This window comes from Felis catus, chromosome D2, assembly GCF_018350175.1.
Source record: "Felis catus isolate Fca126 chromosome D2, F.catus_Fca126_mat1.0, whole genome shotgun sequence".
In the NCBI taxonomy this organism is placed as follows: domain Eukaryota; kingdom Metazoa; phylum Chordata; class Mammalia; order Carnivora; family Felidae; genus Felis; species Felis catus.
In genome coordinates this window covers 80,170,695-80,185,668 of record NC_058378.1, presented here as the reverse complement: position 1 = coordinate 80,185,668, position 14,974 = coordinate 80,170,695, and the positions used below count along the sequence as shown (strand labels likewise).

General features: G+C 56.2%; 1 protein-coding gene across 4 annotated transcripts in view; it reads right to left on the bottom strand.

Annotated features, from left to right (window-relative positions):
• Window positions 1–14,974, bottom strand: part of LHPP (phospholysine phosphohistidine inorganic pyrophosphate phosphatase) — a 117,617-nt gene that overhangs the window by 13,641 nt on the left and 89,002 nt on the right. Inside the window, exon 7 of one of the 4 annotated variants that reach the window (XM_045040798.1) lies at window positions 9,666–9,707. The exons of the other annotated variants lie outside the window; for them this stretch is intronic. Coding sequence (XP_044896733.1) covers window positions 9,666–9,707 — 42 coding nt within the window. The remainder of the gene's footprint in view (window positions 1–9,665; window positions 9,708–14,974) is intronic. 4 annotated transcript variants of the gene reach the window in all.

The window sequence follows — 14,974 nt, the reverse complement described above, 5'->3', positions numbered from 1 at the left end:
TTGGAGGTCATCTGGTGTCGACGTTGAGATCTATAAAAAGAACGATGTTCTTTAACCCCATTCCTGGAAATCTTTCCTAAAGACGGAATTCTAAAGAGACCTCATACAGAGTCTGGCATGTGGTAGGTTTTCAATAAAAGTTTGCTGAGCCGAGGCGGGGAGAAAGTACTTTTAGAGATGCCTGTGACGGTGCTACTTATAACAAGAAAGGAACCGGCTCCGATGTCCGACCCCGGGGGAGTAATGAAGCCTAGTCCGGCTGACCCGCTCCATGAACCACGGCAGAGCCGTGAACCACAGGCAGGATGAAGGGGGAAAGCAGAAGAGAGGGTTCTATGTGCCCACGCCTACGGTCGCAGAAGGGAGCGGGCAGGAAACCTGAGATAAACCGCCAAGTGTGGTGGGACCGCGGGTGGAGCCTTTTCTCTTTTTAACTTCCCCCCAAGGCTGCAGTAATGCTGTCTTAATGGCACACGTAATAATGAAGATACTCCCTTGTTTCGCCTTGCCACCGCTTCTCCAGAGGTATTGAAAAGGCCGGGAAGGTCGAGATTATGCACCAGCCCGGACAGACGCGAGAGGCGCAGCGGCCCCGCCTGGGCTGGGGCTCGCCAGCCACGGGGACGACAGTCCAGGCCAGCCCTGGCCCTGGGGCCAAACACCTGGCTGGGCTTACAAGTGCCACCTCCTCTGCAGAGCATTCCAGGTCATTACAGAGGGGGGGCCTGCCCGGGTGCACCAAGGTAACCCTGGGGGTGGGCCCTACCTGTAACGTCAGACACATGTCATCGAGGACCACCCGGGGCTGGCTCCCCCCGGCCCCTCTGTCCGGCCACCAGCCCCTCGGGGGCTTGGACGGGTCCACACGCCCCGCCTCCAGGATGGAGAGTCCCAAGGGGTCCGCCCAGCATGTCCATGGTGGCACCGCATTCCTGTCAACCCGGGGAGGACTGGGGATCTCATCTCCCAGAGACAAAGACACGGGAACAAGGGCTTTGCTTCGGGTCACGTGGCCAGCACGGGGTAGGGCTGGGACTCGGATCCCGGTTGTGACTCCATGGCAGCACCTTCCCTGAACCTGCTGGATGAAACACAACCAAGGGGAAAGTAAACGAGCCCCAAACCCCAAAGCTGGAAGGGCTTTAGGGCACAACCCCTCAGGTGAGGAACCGGAGGCCCAGGAAGGGACAGAGGCTGGCCCGAGGCAATCCTGCCAGGGCCCAAAACGAGGGGCGTACGTCCTCCTGGAGAGCTAGCCTAGATCTCGGCACCCGGGCTGCCTGCCACCCACACGGCAGAGGCCTGGGCAGAAGGGGGTCCCTGGGCTCCGTTCTTCCCAGGACCCTCTCTCTCCTGCCTGTACTTGCAAACATGGGGGCTGGGGTCAGGGGAGGGGGAGGGAGAGGGGGCCCTCTTCATCCGTGCCTCCATACAGATGGGGAAACTGAGGCACAAAAAGGGAGAGCCTAGAGTGAACCAGCAGGGAGGCCAGTGCCCCTCCCCCATATTTACTTAGCACCTTCCACCCCGGCCAGGTTCCCCGAAAAGCTGACGGATGCCACCTCATCCGTCACAGTCCAGACGGCGCCTTGTAAATGGTCAAAGCCGCCCGCCCGCCCGGCGAGGGGGCCGTTCGTTCCGGCCCCCGGGGACGCCAGCCTGCCGGGGCGGCTTGCCCCACCGTGGGCCGACTGTGTGTGCGGGGACCCCACGCAAGCCGCCCCGGCTCCTGGCGGGCCGCCGTGCCCTGGGCGGGTCCTAGACGGGGTCTTGTTTTCGTCAGACCCGTCTCCAGGGGGCAGGCAGACGAGCCGCTCTTCTAGGACATCGCCCTGCTCTGATTTTCTGCAGACCCTAGTCCTGTCCGCGATTTACTGGGAAGCCATAAACCAGCCCCACACGAGTCTGCCCTGCGGCCTCCAGAAAGCCCTGGAAACCGCTCCAGCAGGGTCCCATCCGCCACCATGGGCCGTGGGTGAGGAGGGTGACGGCCTCCCGATGCATTTACTCGGTGATCCGCAGGGAGACGCTGTCCTCTCTGCAGATGGGGAAACAGGCCCGGAGGGGGAACCCGGCAGCCCTCGCAGCTCAGGCTTCGGGGTCAGGGTTTTCCCCAAGTCCCGGGACTGGCCCCATGACACACCTTCTCCCATACAGCCTTTCACCCAGCGCTTTCCACCGGCGACCTTCGGGGCTCGCACCCTAGGAGCAGGGAGCACACAGCAGCCCTCCAGGGTAGGGGGGCAGGCGGTAGACTTTGCAGGACACGGCCAAGAGGAGGGCGAGGCGGGTGTTCAGTGCTGTTTCGGGGGTCTGGGCTTGTTAACTCAAGAGACGGAGCTGGAGGCACACCAGCTCCATTCGTGGAGACACGAATGCCTTTTTTTTTTTTTCTTTTTAGTGTTTATGTATTTTGAGAAAGAGCTCAAGCAAGGGAGGGGCAGGGAGAGACAGAGGGAGAGAGAGAGAATCCCAAGCAGGTTCCGTGCTGCCAGCTCAGAGCCCAACGTGGGGCTCACACTCACAAACTGTGAGCACGTAACCTGAGCCGAAACCAAGAGTCGGACACATAATGGACTAAGCCACCCGGGGGCCCCGAAGTGCAGTGTATTTTAAGGGCTCAGGCACGCCAGGATTCGAGAACCAGCAGGCACTCGTCTGGTGATGGGTGGGAGGAGGGTACCAGGACCGGCTGCCTCGGGGTGCTGGGTGGGCTGGAGATCCAACAGGAAGCGGGGCCCTGGATGCCATCTACAATGCCGTCCGGGGCACCAGAGGCCAGGCACAGGGCCCGGCACATGCAGGAACGCTGTCCCTCACTGGCCCCTCGGCCCGGGCACACGCCAGGACCACACCGTTCCATCCTGTCCCCACAACTGAGGCTTTGTGCTCCGCTTAACAGCAGGTTAAGGCCTGCCTCGTTCTCTCCTCACCCCCACCCCCACCCCCACCCCAGAGGCTTCCTTATTTACTTGTTTTCCATATAAACTTGAGGATTAACTTGTCCAGTGTGTTATGAGGTGGGGGAAGGAGAAGAGCAGACAGCCCTGATGATGTCTGGTCCCTAAACAAAGCTCTTCAGCAGGCAAAGCCCAATTTGTTCCTCGGAACCCTGGAAAGCGGAGGCTGGTTTTCAAACCCGGCTGCTCAGGGGAAGCTTAGAACCACCCACCGCCGTCAAAGCTGTGGGTGCTGCTAAAGCAGGACCCAGAGGGAAATTTGTAGCCCTGGACGTTTTCGTTATTAGAGAGCCAAGTGTCGAACCCGTCATCTATGCTCCCGCCTTAAGAAACTAGAAAAAGAAGAACAAAATAAACCCAAGACAGAGGAAGGAAATAATAAAAGATCAGAGCCGAAAGCGAGGAACTGAAAACAGGAAAATGACGGAGGACGTCAGGGCAACAAGCAGTTGGTTCTTTGAAAAGATTGACTGGAAATGCTGACCCTGAACCCTACCCCAGAGAGTTTTTCACTTGGTTGGTCTGGGGTCTGGCCTGAGGGCTGGGTGGTCTGATCTCCCCAGGTGCTTCTAATGGGCAGCCGGGCTGTCCCTCGGGCTGCCTCAGTTTCCATGCCTGCAGGACAAGGGAGGCAGCCCAGTGCCCAAGCCTGGCTGTGTGTGTGTTGGGCGAGTCCCTTCCCCTCTCCGGGCCTCAGCTTCTACACCAGACTTTGTCCTAGAGCTGACACTGGCCACCTGTGCTGTGTGGAGCCCTGGCTTTCCAGAGGAACCTGGGACAACAGGGATGAGTCAGGCTCCCAGGGCAGAAGTCCTGCCTCCCCGCCCCTTCCCTGGGGGTGTCACAGACTCCTCCTTCCGGGGTGCAGGGTTTTGTCTTTTCTCCCTATAAGCCCCCACCCCGACCAGACACTCAGGACACGCTCGCATGCTGGGATGTGAACAGGATGTTCATTGATGGTCCGCCATGGGGGGTGTGCCTCCTGCCACGGGGCGGGGGGGGGGGGGAGGAGGGGGCGTGTCTCCAGCTCCATCTCTTGAATTAACGAGCCCAGACCCCCGAAACAGCACTGAACACCCCCCCTCGCCCTCCTCTTGGCCGTGTCCTGCAAAGTCTACTGCCTGCCCCCCTACCCTGGAGGGCTGCTCTGTGCTCCCTGTGCACACGAAAGCCTCAAGCCTTCTGGCAGAAATTTCATGAAAGAATGGTGACGGGCGAGATCTTTTCCGTCTGGGGCAGGTATCCGGCTTCCCTCTACGAGGTGGGCAACAGTGTGTGCTAAAACCACAGTCCCTTCCCTCACGTTATGAAGCACAGCCCAGGCCAGGGACGCATTCTGTCCCTGATTTGCACAGCGATGACCTAGTCTTTGTTTTACGGATGAGGAAGTGGGCTCAGAAATGGGGGCCGCAAGCTCCCCTCGGTCCCAGAGCAGGCAAGTGGCCGTGCTGGGCTGTGACCCCGCTCTGTCTCCGGGTCCAGGGTCTCTCCCCTTCTCTCATCCGCATACCACTAGGCACCTCTGCTGGGACGGTTCCCCCCCGCCACCCCCCCCCCCCCAGCAGGTGTAGGGAAGCTCCAGACAGACAGAACAGACAGATTCAGGGTTCTGGGCCAGGAAAAGTTCTCTTGGCTCTGATGGTGCCTCCGGAGCTCAAGAAAGGCCCCTGACAGTGTGCCCTTCACGCCCTCACACCAGGAAAAACCAGGAAAGGCCAAGCCCGGAGCCGGCATGGCGCTGCCCCCTCCCGCCGTGGGGAAGAGGTGGGCGTTTAAATACAGAGATGGATTATTAATGAAGCCGGCCCTTTTGAAACATCACAGGCACAGAGAGGAGCGCCAACAGGGATGGCCAGCTGCAGCAAACCCTGTGCGGAAGGTTCCAGCATGTCCCTGTGGCCACCCATGGGCACTGTCACTCCCTGGCAGCCCGCAGCACTTTCCTTTGCACAGACCTCGGCCAGGGCTAATTCTGCGGCCCCCACCCTCGAAATGCTCGTGTTCCTTAGTCTCCCACTTCCATTCTGGGTGCACTTGGAAAGGAGAGGGAGAGTGTTACGTGAACCAATAATGAGCCCTTCACCTCATTCTTTGCAGAGAACGATGGACTAAAACCCCGCAAAGCCAATCAATTGCACATCTATTTCACTAAGGGGGTGGGTGAGGGTGGAGAGAGCTTTCCTGAAAGGACTTGGCCTTGAAACATTAAGCCAAACAACTGGATTTGGCAACGGCCAGCTTCCGAGCACCGCCAGCCTGAAGAAACTGGCGGCCAGGCATGCCGAGGCACGGCTGGGAATAATGAACTCATTCAAAGCCAAGCCGGGGCGGGGTGGGGGGCGCTGGAGAGTCCATGCATGCGGGGGGCCTGCACGTCAAGGGGCTGCAGCCCCAGGGGCCCCGTGTGCACCGAGAGCCCGACCTCGGTTCTGCAGAGCGCGGCCTGGGCTGCCCCGGAGGGGTGGTGGGAAGCATGGGTGTCGCCAGAGATGCAGGACAGCCAACCGGTCTGCCCGGGATGGACACGACTGGGAATGGAGGGGCCGGTCCCGGACTGGCATCGAACTTGCTGAGGGGTGAGCCCTGCGGCACCGCGGCCTCCAGGGAGTGGGGTTCTCCCGTAAATTGGCCGGCTAGCTCCTCCCGGCTCATCAGGCCCCGGACAGAGCGGTCAGGCTGAGCCCTCAGGGCCACTGCCCACACCCTCTCTGGTCTGCGGTCCTGCCATGGGCACGGCGGGGTGGGGAGCGTGAATCGTGCCGGAGCAGCTCCGTAACTGAGCCCGCGTCACCTCTTCGAAGCCAAGTGTGACTCTTTGCTGAGTGGCCTCCGTGTCTTGGGAGGCGGCTTTGAAGCCAGAATGGTGGGCACAGCTCAGTCCAGCAGCGGGAGCTTTGGTGAACGGGGCGGATAAAAGATTAGGGCCTGCGGTGCACGCGGTAAGCAGGCAGGCCCCCAAGGAGGCACCACCTTGAAGCTCGGAGCCGCTTTATTCGGGAAAAGGTGCCCGCCGCGCCCAAGCCAAACTCCGTTCGACCCGTCAGGCTGCTTTGAGTAGCCCCTGTTAACACCCACCGACGCTCCTCCTGCACACGCTGCCCCAGAGGCTGCTCGTAAACCCCGCGGCCCTGGAACAGGGTTTGGCCAGGGTCTGCACAGGCTGGGCAGAAGCTGCGGTTCTTGCAGACTGCGGGCCGTTTTCTCCCAGAGGGTTTAGCGGAGGGACACCATGCGATCATTTCAGAGTCCTCATCAGCTGCACTGCTGGGGGAAAAACCACGATTTATGGACGCTCCACCACGGTTATAAATAACCACACGTTGCTGGCAACACAGCTGGTCAAGAGAACGAGCATGTGGTTTTCTCTACCCTTTGCTCTTCCTTCCTCGGCTCCTAGAGCACAAGGCAACACGCGGGCCAGCCCCCGTGCGCCCACAGGGGACAAGGTGGCTACTGGGCACGTATGTCCCCCTTCCTGGAAGGCACACTTGTCCCCTGCAAGCTGTCACAGCAGGTCCTGAGGAGCAAGAACTCACCAATATGGAGGTCTTTGTGCAGACACTGGCAAAAACTTTTTTTTCTTTTTTTAAATTTAAAAAGCATAGCTGGCGGGGCACCCGGGTGGCTCAGTTGGTTAAGGGTCCACCTTCGGCTCAGGTCATGATCTCACGGTTCGTGAGTTCGAGCCCCACGTCGGGCTCTGCGCTGACAGCTCAGAGCCTGGAGCCTGCTTGGGATTCTGTGTCTCCCTCTCTCTCTCTCTCTGCCCCTCCCCCTCTCACGCTCTGTCTCTCTGTCTCTGAAAAATAAACATTAAAAAAAAAAAAAGCATAGCTTGCTCTCTAGAGAGCAAAGCTTCTGGGTGGCCAGACCCCGTGATCACCCTGGAGGTGGGCCCAGGCTGCAATGCACTGTGCCCACGGCTCCATCTGGACTGAGAACCCACGGAGCCCTTACATCTCAACAAATGCCCATTCCGCGGGCTGTATCTTCTCAGCCTTGCCCTCTCTGAACACAGAGCACCTGTGAGCGTGGTTTGCCAGGAAGGGGCGGTGGGCAGCAGGACTGCCTCTCGGGGCTGGGAGGGTGGCATCGCCGGTGTGACCGGGGGTCTGGGATGCCCATCGTGACAAAGGCCGGCAACCAGCCCTACCTGCAGCCACACTCAGCCGGGGCTTCCATGCCCTCCCGGTTCTGCAGACACTTGTGAGGTCAGGGCCAGCCCCGACATCTGAGCAAATGTTGCTTGGCCTTTTTGTTTTGCTTTGTGTTAAACTCAGGATGTATTCCAGCCACACTGGAGAATTTGCTAGGGCAAATGGCGTGGCGGCCGAGCGGAGGGACCGTGGTAACCTGGGGGAGGCCGGGCACAGTAGGGCCAGGGGCACTTCTTGTCACATCGCGGTCAAGGGCCCCCTGGCCTCAGAGTCGATGCAAGGGATGGAGAAGAAGAGTGAGCCAAACGGGGAGAGGGAAGCGTTCAGACTGAATCGAGGGGCAGAAGAGGAAGTTACAGCAGCCAGTGTGAGAAGGAAGATGGCCTTGGTCCAAATGACGAGGCAGGTCGCTCGCTGAGCCCCTGCCCAGACGTGCTGAGTTGGGGGCGGCCTCACTCATCTGTGGGGACCCCTCCCCCGGGACCGGGGTTTGGAGGTCAGGAGCAGATATGTATGGCTTGGGGCAGATCCCCTGGCCCTGAATCTTCTGAACCCCTTGGCCTGTTCAGATCCCAGCCTTCCCCTCGAGGGCCGTAGGTGCTCCCTCTGAGGGTTCCTAAGTGTATCTGACGTGGGCAGTGCAGGGGTCAGAGCCTAGAGAGTGGCATTTCCTATGGCAGTGGGACTCCTTTGCTCTCCCAGCCTCCTTCCTGTCCCTTCTCTACAGCCCACCCGGAAGCCACTTTGCTTCTTTGCAGCCTACTGACGGTTTTTGTGCTCTGCTAAGATCAGACTCGCAAGCCTCCTCGCCTCTCCTAGGGCCACGGCAGCACAACCACAAACAAGTGTCGGGGGTGAGACCAGCTGACGACTACGTCCCTGACACAGACCGGTTTTGCCCCAGAAAGAGTTGTGGGACCACAGTTTCTTTTTCAGAACAAAAATTAAGCCAGCCTGTACTGATCGCACATCTTCCCAACACCACGTTCGGCGACCTCGCTCTGGTGGCTTGAAATCAGCCCCGATGGCAGTATTTACGCCACGGAAAGCGGCAAGGGCTACCAATCAGGGCTCCCCCCCCACCCCGCCCCCCGCACAGCTAGTTGTTACATTTAAAGCATACCACTTGAACTTGATAACCCTCCAAGTTTCTCTTAGGTAAAACCTAAGAGACTCCATGACATGATGACGTATATGCTCATGTATAAATAAGCCCATGTGCACAGATGCATGGCGGGGCAATTTCCAAGATGATGACAATACAACCTAATTACTGTTAATCCAGCAAAGGTCTGTTGAAATGAGCAAACCTTTAATTTATAAAATGTTTGAGTCATTAAAATTAGTATTAGCAAGGTGTAAAATTAGTATTAGCAAGGTGGAGGGCCATAAGAGGTCTGTAGCCTTTTTCCCGCCTGTGTGGAGACAACGGAATAGCCACATGCAAAAGAGTAAGGGCTGTACCCTTACCTCACACCATAGGCAAAAATAAACTCAAGGTGGCTCTACGTGGAAGAGCTAAAAATAGAGAATTCTTGGAAGAAAACACAGGGGTAAATCTTCATGGCCTCCGATTTGTCAAAGGGAGGAGAAACGCAAGTCAAAACCACAATGATAACTTTACCACCCACCAAGTGGAATCAAAAAAGTCAGGTCATAACAAGCGCAGAAGAGGATGCAGAGAAGTTAGAAGCCTCGTGCACTGCGGGCGGGGATGGAAAACGGCGTGGCTACTTTGGAACACAGACGGCTCCTCAAATGATTAAAATTAGTTACCATATGACCCACCAATTCCACTCCTAGGTTTATACCCAAGTGAACGAAGCCAGTAAAAAAAAAGACCGCTTTTCTCATTGTTCCGTTCATACGAAATGTATGAAATAGGGAAATGTATGAATAGGGAAACCTACAGGGACAGAAAGTAGATGAGTGGTTGCTTTGGGTTGGGGAGATGGGATGGGTAGCTAGATGGGGACAGTGGTACACGGTTCTTTTAGAGGTGATGCAAATGTTCCAGAATTGACTGATGGTGATGGTGTCTGTACATACTAAAAATCACTGAATTGTATTCTTTAAATGGATAAAGTATGTGGTTATGGATTCTATCTCAATAAAGCTGGTTTGCTTTTTTTAATGTTTACTTATTTATGTATTTATTTTTGAGAGAGAGAGAGAGAGAGAGAGAGAGAGAGAGAGAGAGAGAGAGAGACGCAAAGTGTGAGCAGAGGAGGGGCTGAGAGAGAGGGAGACACAGAATCCGAAGCAGGCTCCAGGCTCTGAGCTGTCAGCGAAGAGCCCGATGCAGGCCTCAAACTCACGAACCACAAGATCATGACCTGAGCAAAAGTTGGAGGCTTAACCGACTGAACCACCCCGGCACCCCAAGCTGTCTTTTTTTTTTTTAACATATTTACTGATAAGAGCAAGGATGGAGAACTCACACAGGACAGAAGTGGCATTCCAAGTCAGTGGGGAAAGGGTGGGCTACTGAAAATCAGTGTTTGAACAACTGTTGGTTACTATATAGAAAATAAAATTCGATCCCTACCTCATGCCATGCACACAAGTCAACGTCAAGTAGATGTAGAACCTGAATGAGCAAAGTAAAACTTTAAAACTGCTGGAGGAGAATGTAGAAGAATATCTTTCTAACTATGGGGAGGGAAAGACGTCTTGGACAAGACGCAAAATGCATAAACTGTAACAAAATGATGAATACATCTTATATATTTCAACTTAAAACTTTCATTCAGTAAGACTCCATAAACTAACCAGAGACACAAACCACAGACTGGGAGTAAATATTTGCAACACAAACACCCGACAAAGAAGCAGGAGTAGATTCTGTTAAGAACTGTCACAAACTATAGTTGACTCTTGAACGTGGGGGTTAGGACCCCACAGCAGTCAAAAATCCATGTATAACTTGTGACTCCCCCAAAATAGCCTACTGTTGACTGGAAGCCTTACAAATAACATAAACAGTTGATTGACTCATTTTTAATATGTCATACATAATATATTACAATAAAGTAAGTGGGAGAACAGAAAATACTAAGAAAATCGTAAGGAAGAGGAACTACATTTACAGCACTGTGCTATAAAACATCCATGTATAAGTGGACCCATGCAGTTCAACCCTGGGTTTTTCAAGGGTCAACTGTAATTTTAAAGATGACAAGCATTCCATAGTAAAGTATACAAAGGATATGAATAGATAATCCACAAAAGGAAACTTGACTGGTCATTAAACATTTGAAAAAGAGCTCAACCCACACAAAGTACAGGGAATGTAGTTTATATTAAAATGAGATATTATTACACATCCTCCAGATTTGGAAAAGCTTTTTAGAAACTTAACAGTACCAAGAATTGGCGAGGATGTGGGAACACAGGCTTCTCTTCCACTGCTGGAGGGGACAGAAACGGGCACATCCACTTGGGAGTGATCAGCAGCGTCCAGTTGGTAAACTGTGAGAGGCCGTCGCTCCGGGCCAGCCCTCCTGCCCTTGAATCGGGGTGTGCTAGCCTCCCCCGATAACAGGACTCACTGAAGTATTGTTGAAGGAAATCAAAGATTCCTGGCTCCGAAGTCAGACCCGCCAGGACAGACCTGGTAATATGTGTATTTAACCAGCTCTCCACGGTGATGCTTATTACCTGGCAAGTGGGGGGAAAATTGTTCTCAAGAAAACCTAGCACATTTGCACAAGAAGGCCTGCCAGCACGGTTCACCACAGCATGATTTATAATCACGCAAAAATTGGAAACCATCTAACGCGTCCATCAACGGGAGACTGGAATGCACACCGGGGACAGCCATACATTGACATGCTGTAATGTAACTCTGGCTGCCTTCCTGGCCCAGCCTGAAAGGCTCATTTCCCGAGGCTGGCCAGGCCTCTAAATCAATAGGTCCTATGTGCGATTTTCCCTGCTGGTGCCATGTCGCATGAACAGAGTTGAGGGGAACTGGAAGGCCTTCAGTGCTATGATTCTTCTACCTTTTTCCAGTAGCTATTTCCATCCAGAGGCGGGAGTGACTCACACTTGCCGGCCCCATGGTGGTGGGGGGACTGCCCTGGGTGGGAGCGCCTTCTGCCGCATGCACACCAAACCCCGGTGCCAGGAGATGCTCCCAGGAAGAAGGATCCTGTGCTCGCACTCGGCCAGCTAGGACACGTGTGTGCTTCGGAAAAGCGCTGGGAAGACGTGTCTTGAAGAGGCAGAGACCCAACGACAGCGTCTGGGAGGCCCTGGGGAGCACGTGCTTCAGCACCGCGGCGGTCAGCCCGTTAGGCTAAAGCAGCCAGCTTCTCCCAGATTATGTGCCTGGGAAACAATGGAATCCCCTTTACTAGAAGCCTCTCTGGGCCTCAAAGGGGCCCTCCAAGCAGGCTGACAAGGGTGCGGCCAAAGATAAATGATACAAAAGGCTCTTGTTCCAAAGGCCAAAACCGAAGCGTGCAAGCCAAGAATGAGTGCCCGCTGGAGGCCGGGCACCGAGGAAGGTTCGGGCGGCCTCCGGAAAGAGCGGCAGGGGCAGAAGACAAACGGCCTAATCCCCCGAATCCTGGAGGCATTAGTGTTCCCTCAGCCGGCTTCCCTGTCTGGGCCAGTGCTGGGGACCTTGGTGACCGTGATGGTGTGGCCTCCCCTCAGGGGGCTCGCAGCCCGGGAGAGGGTAGGGGTGGGGACACACACATGAACGCATCATCGCACAGGAGTGAGAACGGCTAATCACAGCACGAAAAGGGCTTTGAGAGAGGACGCGCGGTCTGCAGAGAAGCCAGTAAGGAGCAAAGGTGTGCACGCGCATGTGCACGTGTGTGGGGGGAGGGGGGCCCATCACCACCTTGCCATGAGGGATGGAGGGAGGCACCCCCATCGCCACGTTTCGAGGCGGGGAAGACAGGGCCGGGCCAGGCCTCGAAGGCCACCCGGCCTCCTCTGCAAAGGGAGGGGTGAGGGGCAGACACAGGCAAGCCTGCCTGCCGCCTGCCTCCGGGCCTCAGCCTCCCCGGGGGCCCTGGAAACCGGAGGCAGGCCCTCTGGAGAGCGTCAAGTGTGACAGTTTATGAACCTAATTAAGTTTTTTCTTTAGATCAAGAAAATCGCAGGGTGGGCCCATTCCAGGGGGATGCCTTGCTACAAAGAGGAGGTCAGATGGGGGAATGAGGCTGCACGGGGCGGGGGTGGGGGGCTGAGAGGCATGCCCTCCATGCCCAGGAGGCTGGCGTGGGTCCAGGGGACAGCCCGTCTCTGGCTGGCTGGAGCTCGGGCGAGCCGTCCGGCCTCGGTCCCCAGGGTGCAGAACCCGGTGGCCGGGAGCACCGGTACACCTGGTTCATCGCGTGGCCAACCCCAGACCTGGGTGGGCTGGCACCTCTCTCTGGGCCCTGTTCCCCCAGGTCTCAAGTGGGGAGGATAACGACACCTACTTCCTGTTAGTGACCAAATGAGTCGGCATCAGGCCTAACACGAGCGAGCGCTCAGCGGGCACCATTGTTAACCTCCCTGGCCTCCTGCTTGGTCTCCTTTAGAGGCTGCTGTGTGAATGGGGCAACGCGCCGGAGGGCTCAGAGGGACCAACGGCCACGCCACCTTGACACGGGCGCGGGCCAGATGGGGTGGAGGCAGAGCCCGGGGACTCACTGGCTGTAGAAGGAAGGAGCAGGGATGGCGGGTGACCCTCGGCAGCGTGGACGCTGACCGCGGGCGTTCCTTCTGGGGCCCCCGCCCTGGGGCCCTCCTGGTCCTCCGGCTCAGGGAGGGAGGAAGGCTGTGTGTGTCTATGCAGCCTTGTGCCCTGTGCTTCTAAGGCCGGGGGACGGGCTGTGGGGGGGAACGCGGAGGGGGGCAGGATAGGGAGAGGGGTCTGACCCTACCGCTGTGGCCCAGGCCCGCCCCCCGAATTCCCCCCGCGTCGTACTTCATACTAGTGCTTTATGTTTTTCTGGGTTCTTAATGGTTTTTTTTTTCTTCTTCTTCTTTAAATATATTTCTGGGAAAGCTGTATTTTCACTCTAGTCCTGCCAGGTTTTTTTTTTTTTCTTTTTTAAATATGCGTGCACGCCATGAGGCAGTAAAATCTCCACATGAAGTCATCCTCGACAGCTAATAATCAAAACCCTGGGTGTTCAGAGAACAATGTGATTAAGAACCAGGCCTGAGTGTTCCGGGCCACAGAGAAATGATCAGTGCAGCTGAGAGCCACGTTTTCTTTTCCAGAACTGGGAGAAAATAAATGCCCAGTGTCTCGGCCCCAGTCTGTGGTGTTCTGTTCTGGCAGCTGGGGTTGACCAATACGTGGCATCTGAGCAGAGGGAAGGGAGGGAGGAAACGTGGCACTCCTTGGAGAGAACAGGGACCCTTTCCTCGGCTGTCCCTCAAGGTGTGTGTTTTTATTTATTTATTTATTTTATTATTTAAAAAAAATTTTTTTAATGTTTATTTATTTTTGAGACAGAGAAAGAGCATGAATGGGGGAGGGCCAGAGAGAGAGGGAGACACAGAATCGGAAACAGGCTCCAGGCTCCGAGCCGTCAGCACAGAACCCGACGCGGGGCTCGAACTCACGGACCGCGAGATCGTGGCCTGAGCCGAAGTCGGACGCTTCACCGACGGAGCCTTCCGGGCGCCCCTGACATCTTAATCCTTGTGAAGCGTACGGTGGGATTCCTTACATTCCCAATGCTGTGCCACCATCACTACGAGCTAGTTCAAAAGCTTTCTCATCGCCCCAAACACAAACTCTGTCCCCGTTAAGCGAGAACATCCCACCTCCCCTCCCCCCCAGCCCCTGGCAGCCGCCATCCTACTTTCTGTCTCTACGAACTTGCCTGGTCTGGATATCTCACACGGGTGGAATCATACAATCGCTGTCCCTTTCCGTCTGCTTATCTCACCCGGCATCACGTCTTCTGGGTTCACCCGTGGTGTGGCCTGCGTCAGAACTTTGCGTCTTTTCACAGCTGAGGAATATTCCACCATACAGACAGACCGCGTTTTGTTCATCCCCTCACCCGCTGATGGACGCGCACTTGGGCTGTTTCCACCTTTCGGCTATCGTGAGCAACGGTGCGATGAACACACGTGTGCGAGGGGCTGTTCGGGTCCCCGCCTTGAACTCCTTCCTCAACGTGACGATGTCTGACATTTTCCCGTGGTTCACGGGGAAGGACACACAGGGCTGAGGCACCCTTCTCGGTCCGTCGTAGGGAGCACGTAAGGTCTCACCGCAGTGCCATTAACCTTGATGGCTAGGCTGAAGCTGAACCTACCAGAATCCTCTGCCACACTCCCCAGTTCCCCTGCTGAATATCCAGCACGCTAAGGCCATGCGCGTATTCTGTTTCTGCTGAAACTCCCAAAGGGCTCCGTTGGGAACCTCCAGTCCCCGGGCTGGAGGTGTCTAATGATGGGCAAGGACGCCGAGGCCGGGGAAGAACCCCATGGTGGGGCTTAAGGCCTGTGTGGGTCTCCTGGGGGGAGCATGGAGAAGAGCAGCAGCAGGCCTGGGCCAAGCCACCCTGCAGCCTGTGACATCTGAACACCAGAAGCCCCGTGAGCGACCTCACACTGCGAGGCCATGAGGAGACGCGTGGCCTCAGCAAGTCAAACACTGGAATCTACCCTTAGTGCTTCAAGATGACAGATCCCCGTTCCTCTGCTCTGCACCTCTGCCCCCACACCCTTCCCTCGCCTTGCTCCTTTCTCCGCACAACCTCCCTCTCATCCACCTCACGGGCTGCGTCCCCGGGGCCACTCAAGGACTCAGTGGAACTTGACCACTCCCCTCCCTTGGTCCAGACTCCTCAGGATTTTGGTTGTGTCTTTGGGGCAGCACAGATGCCG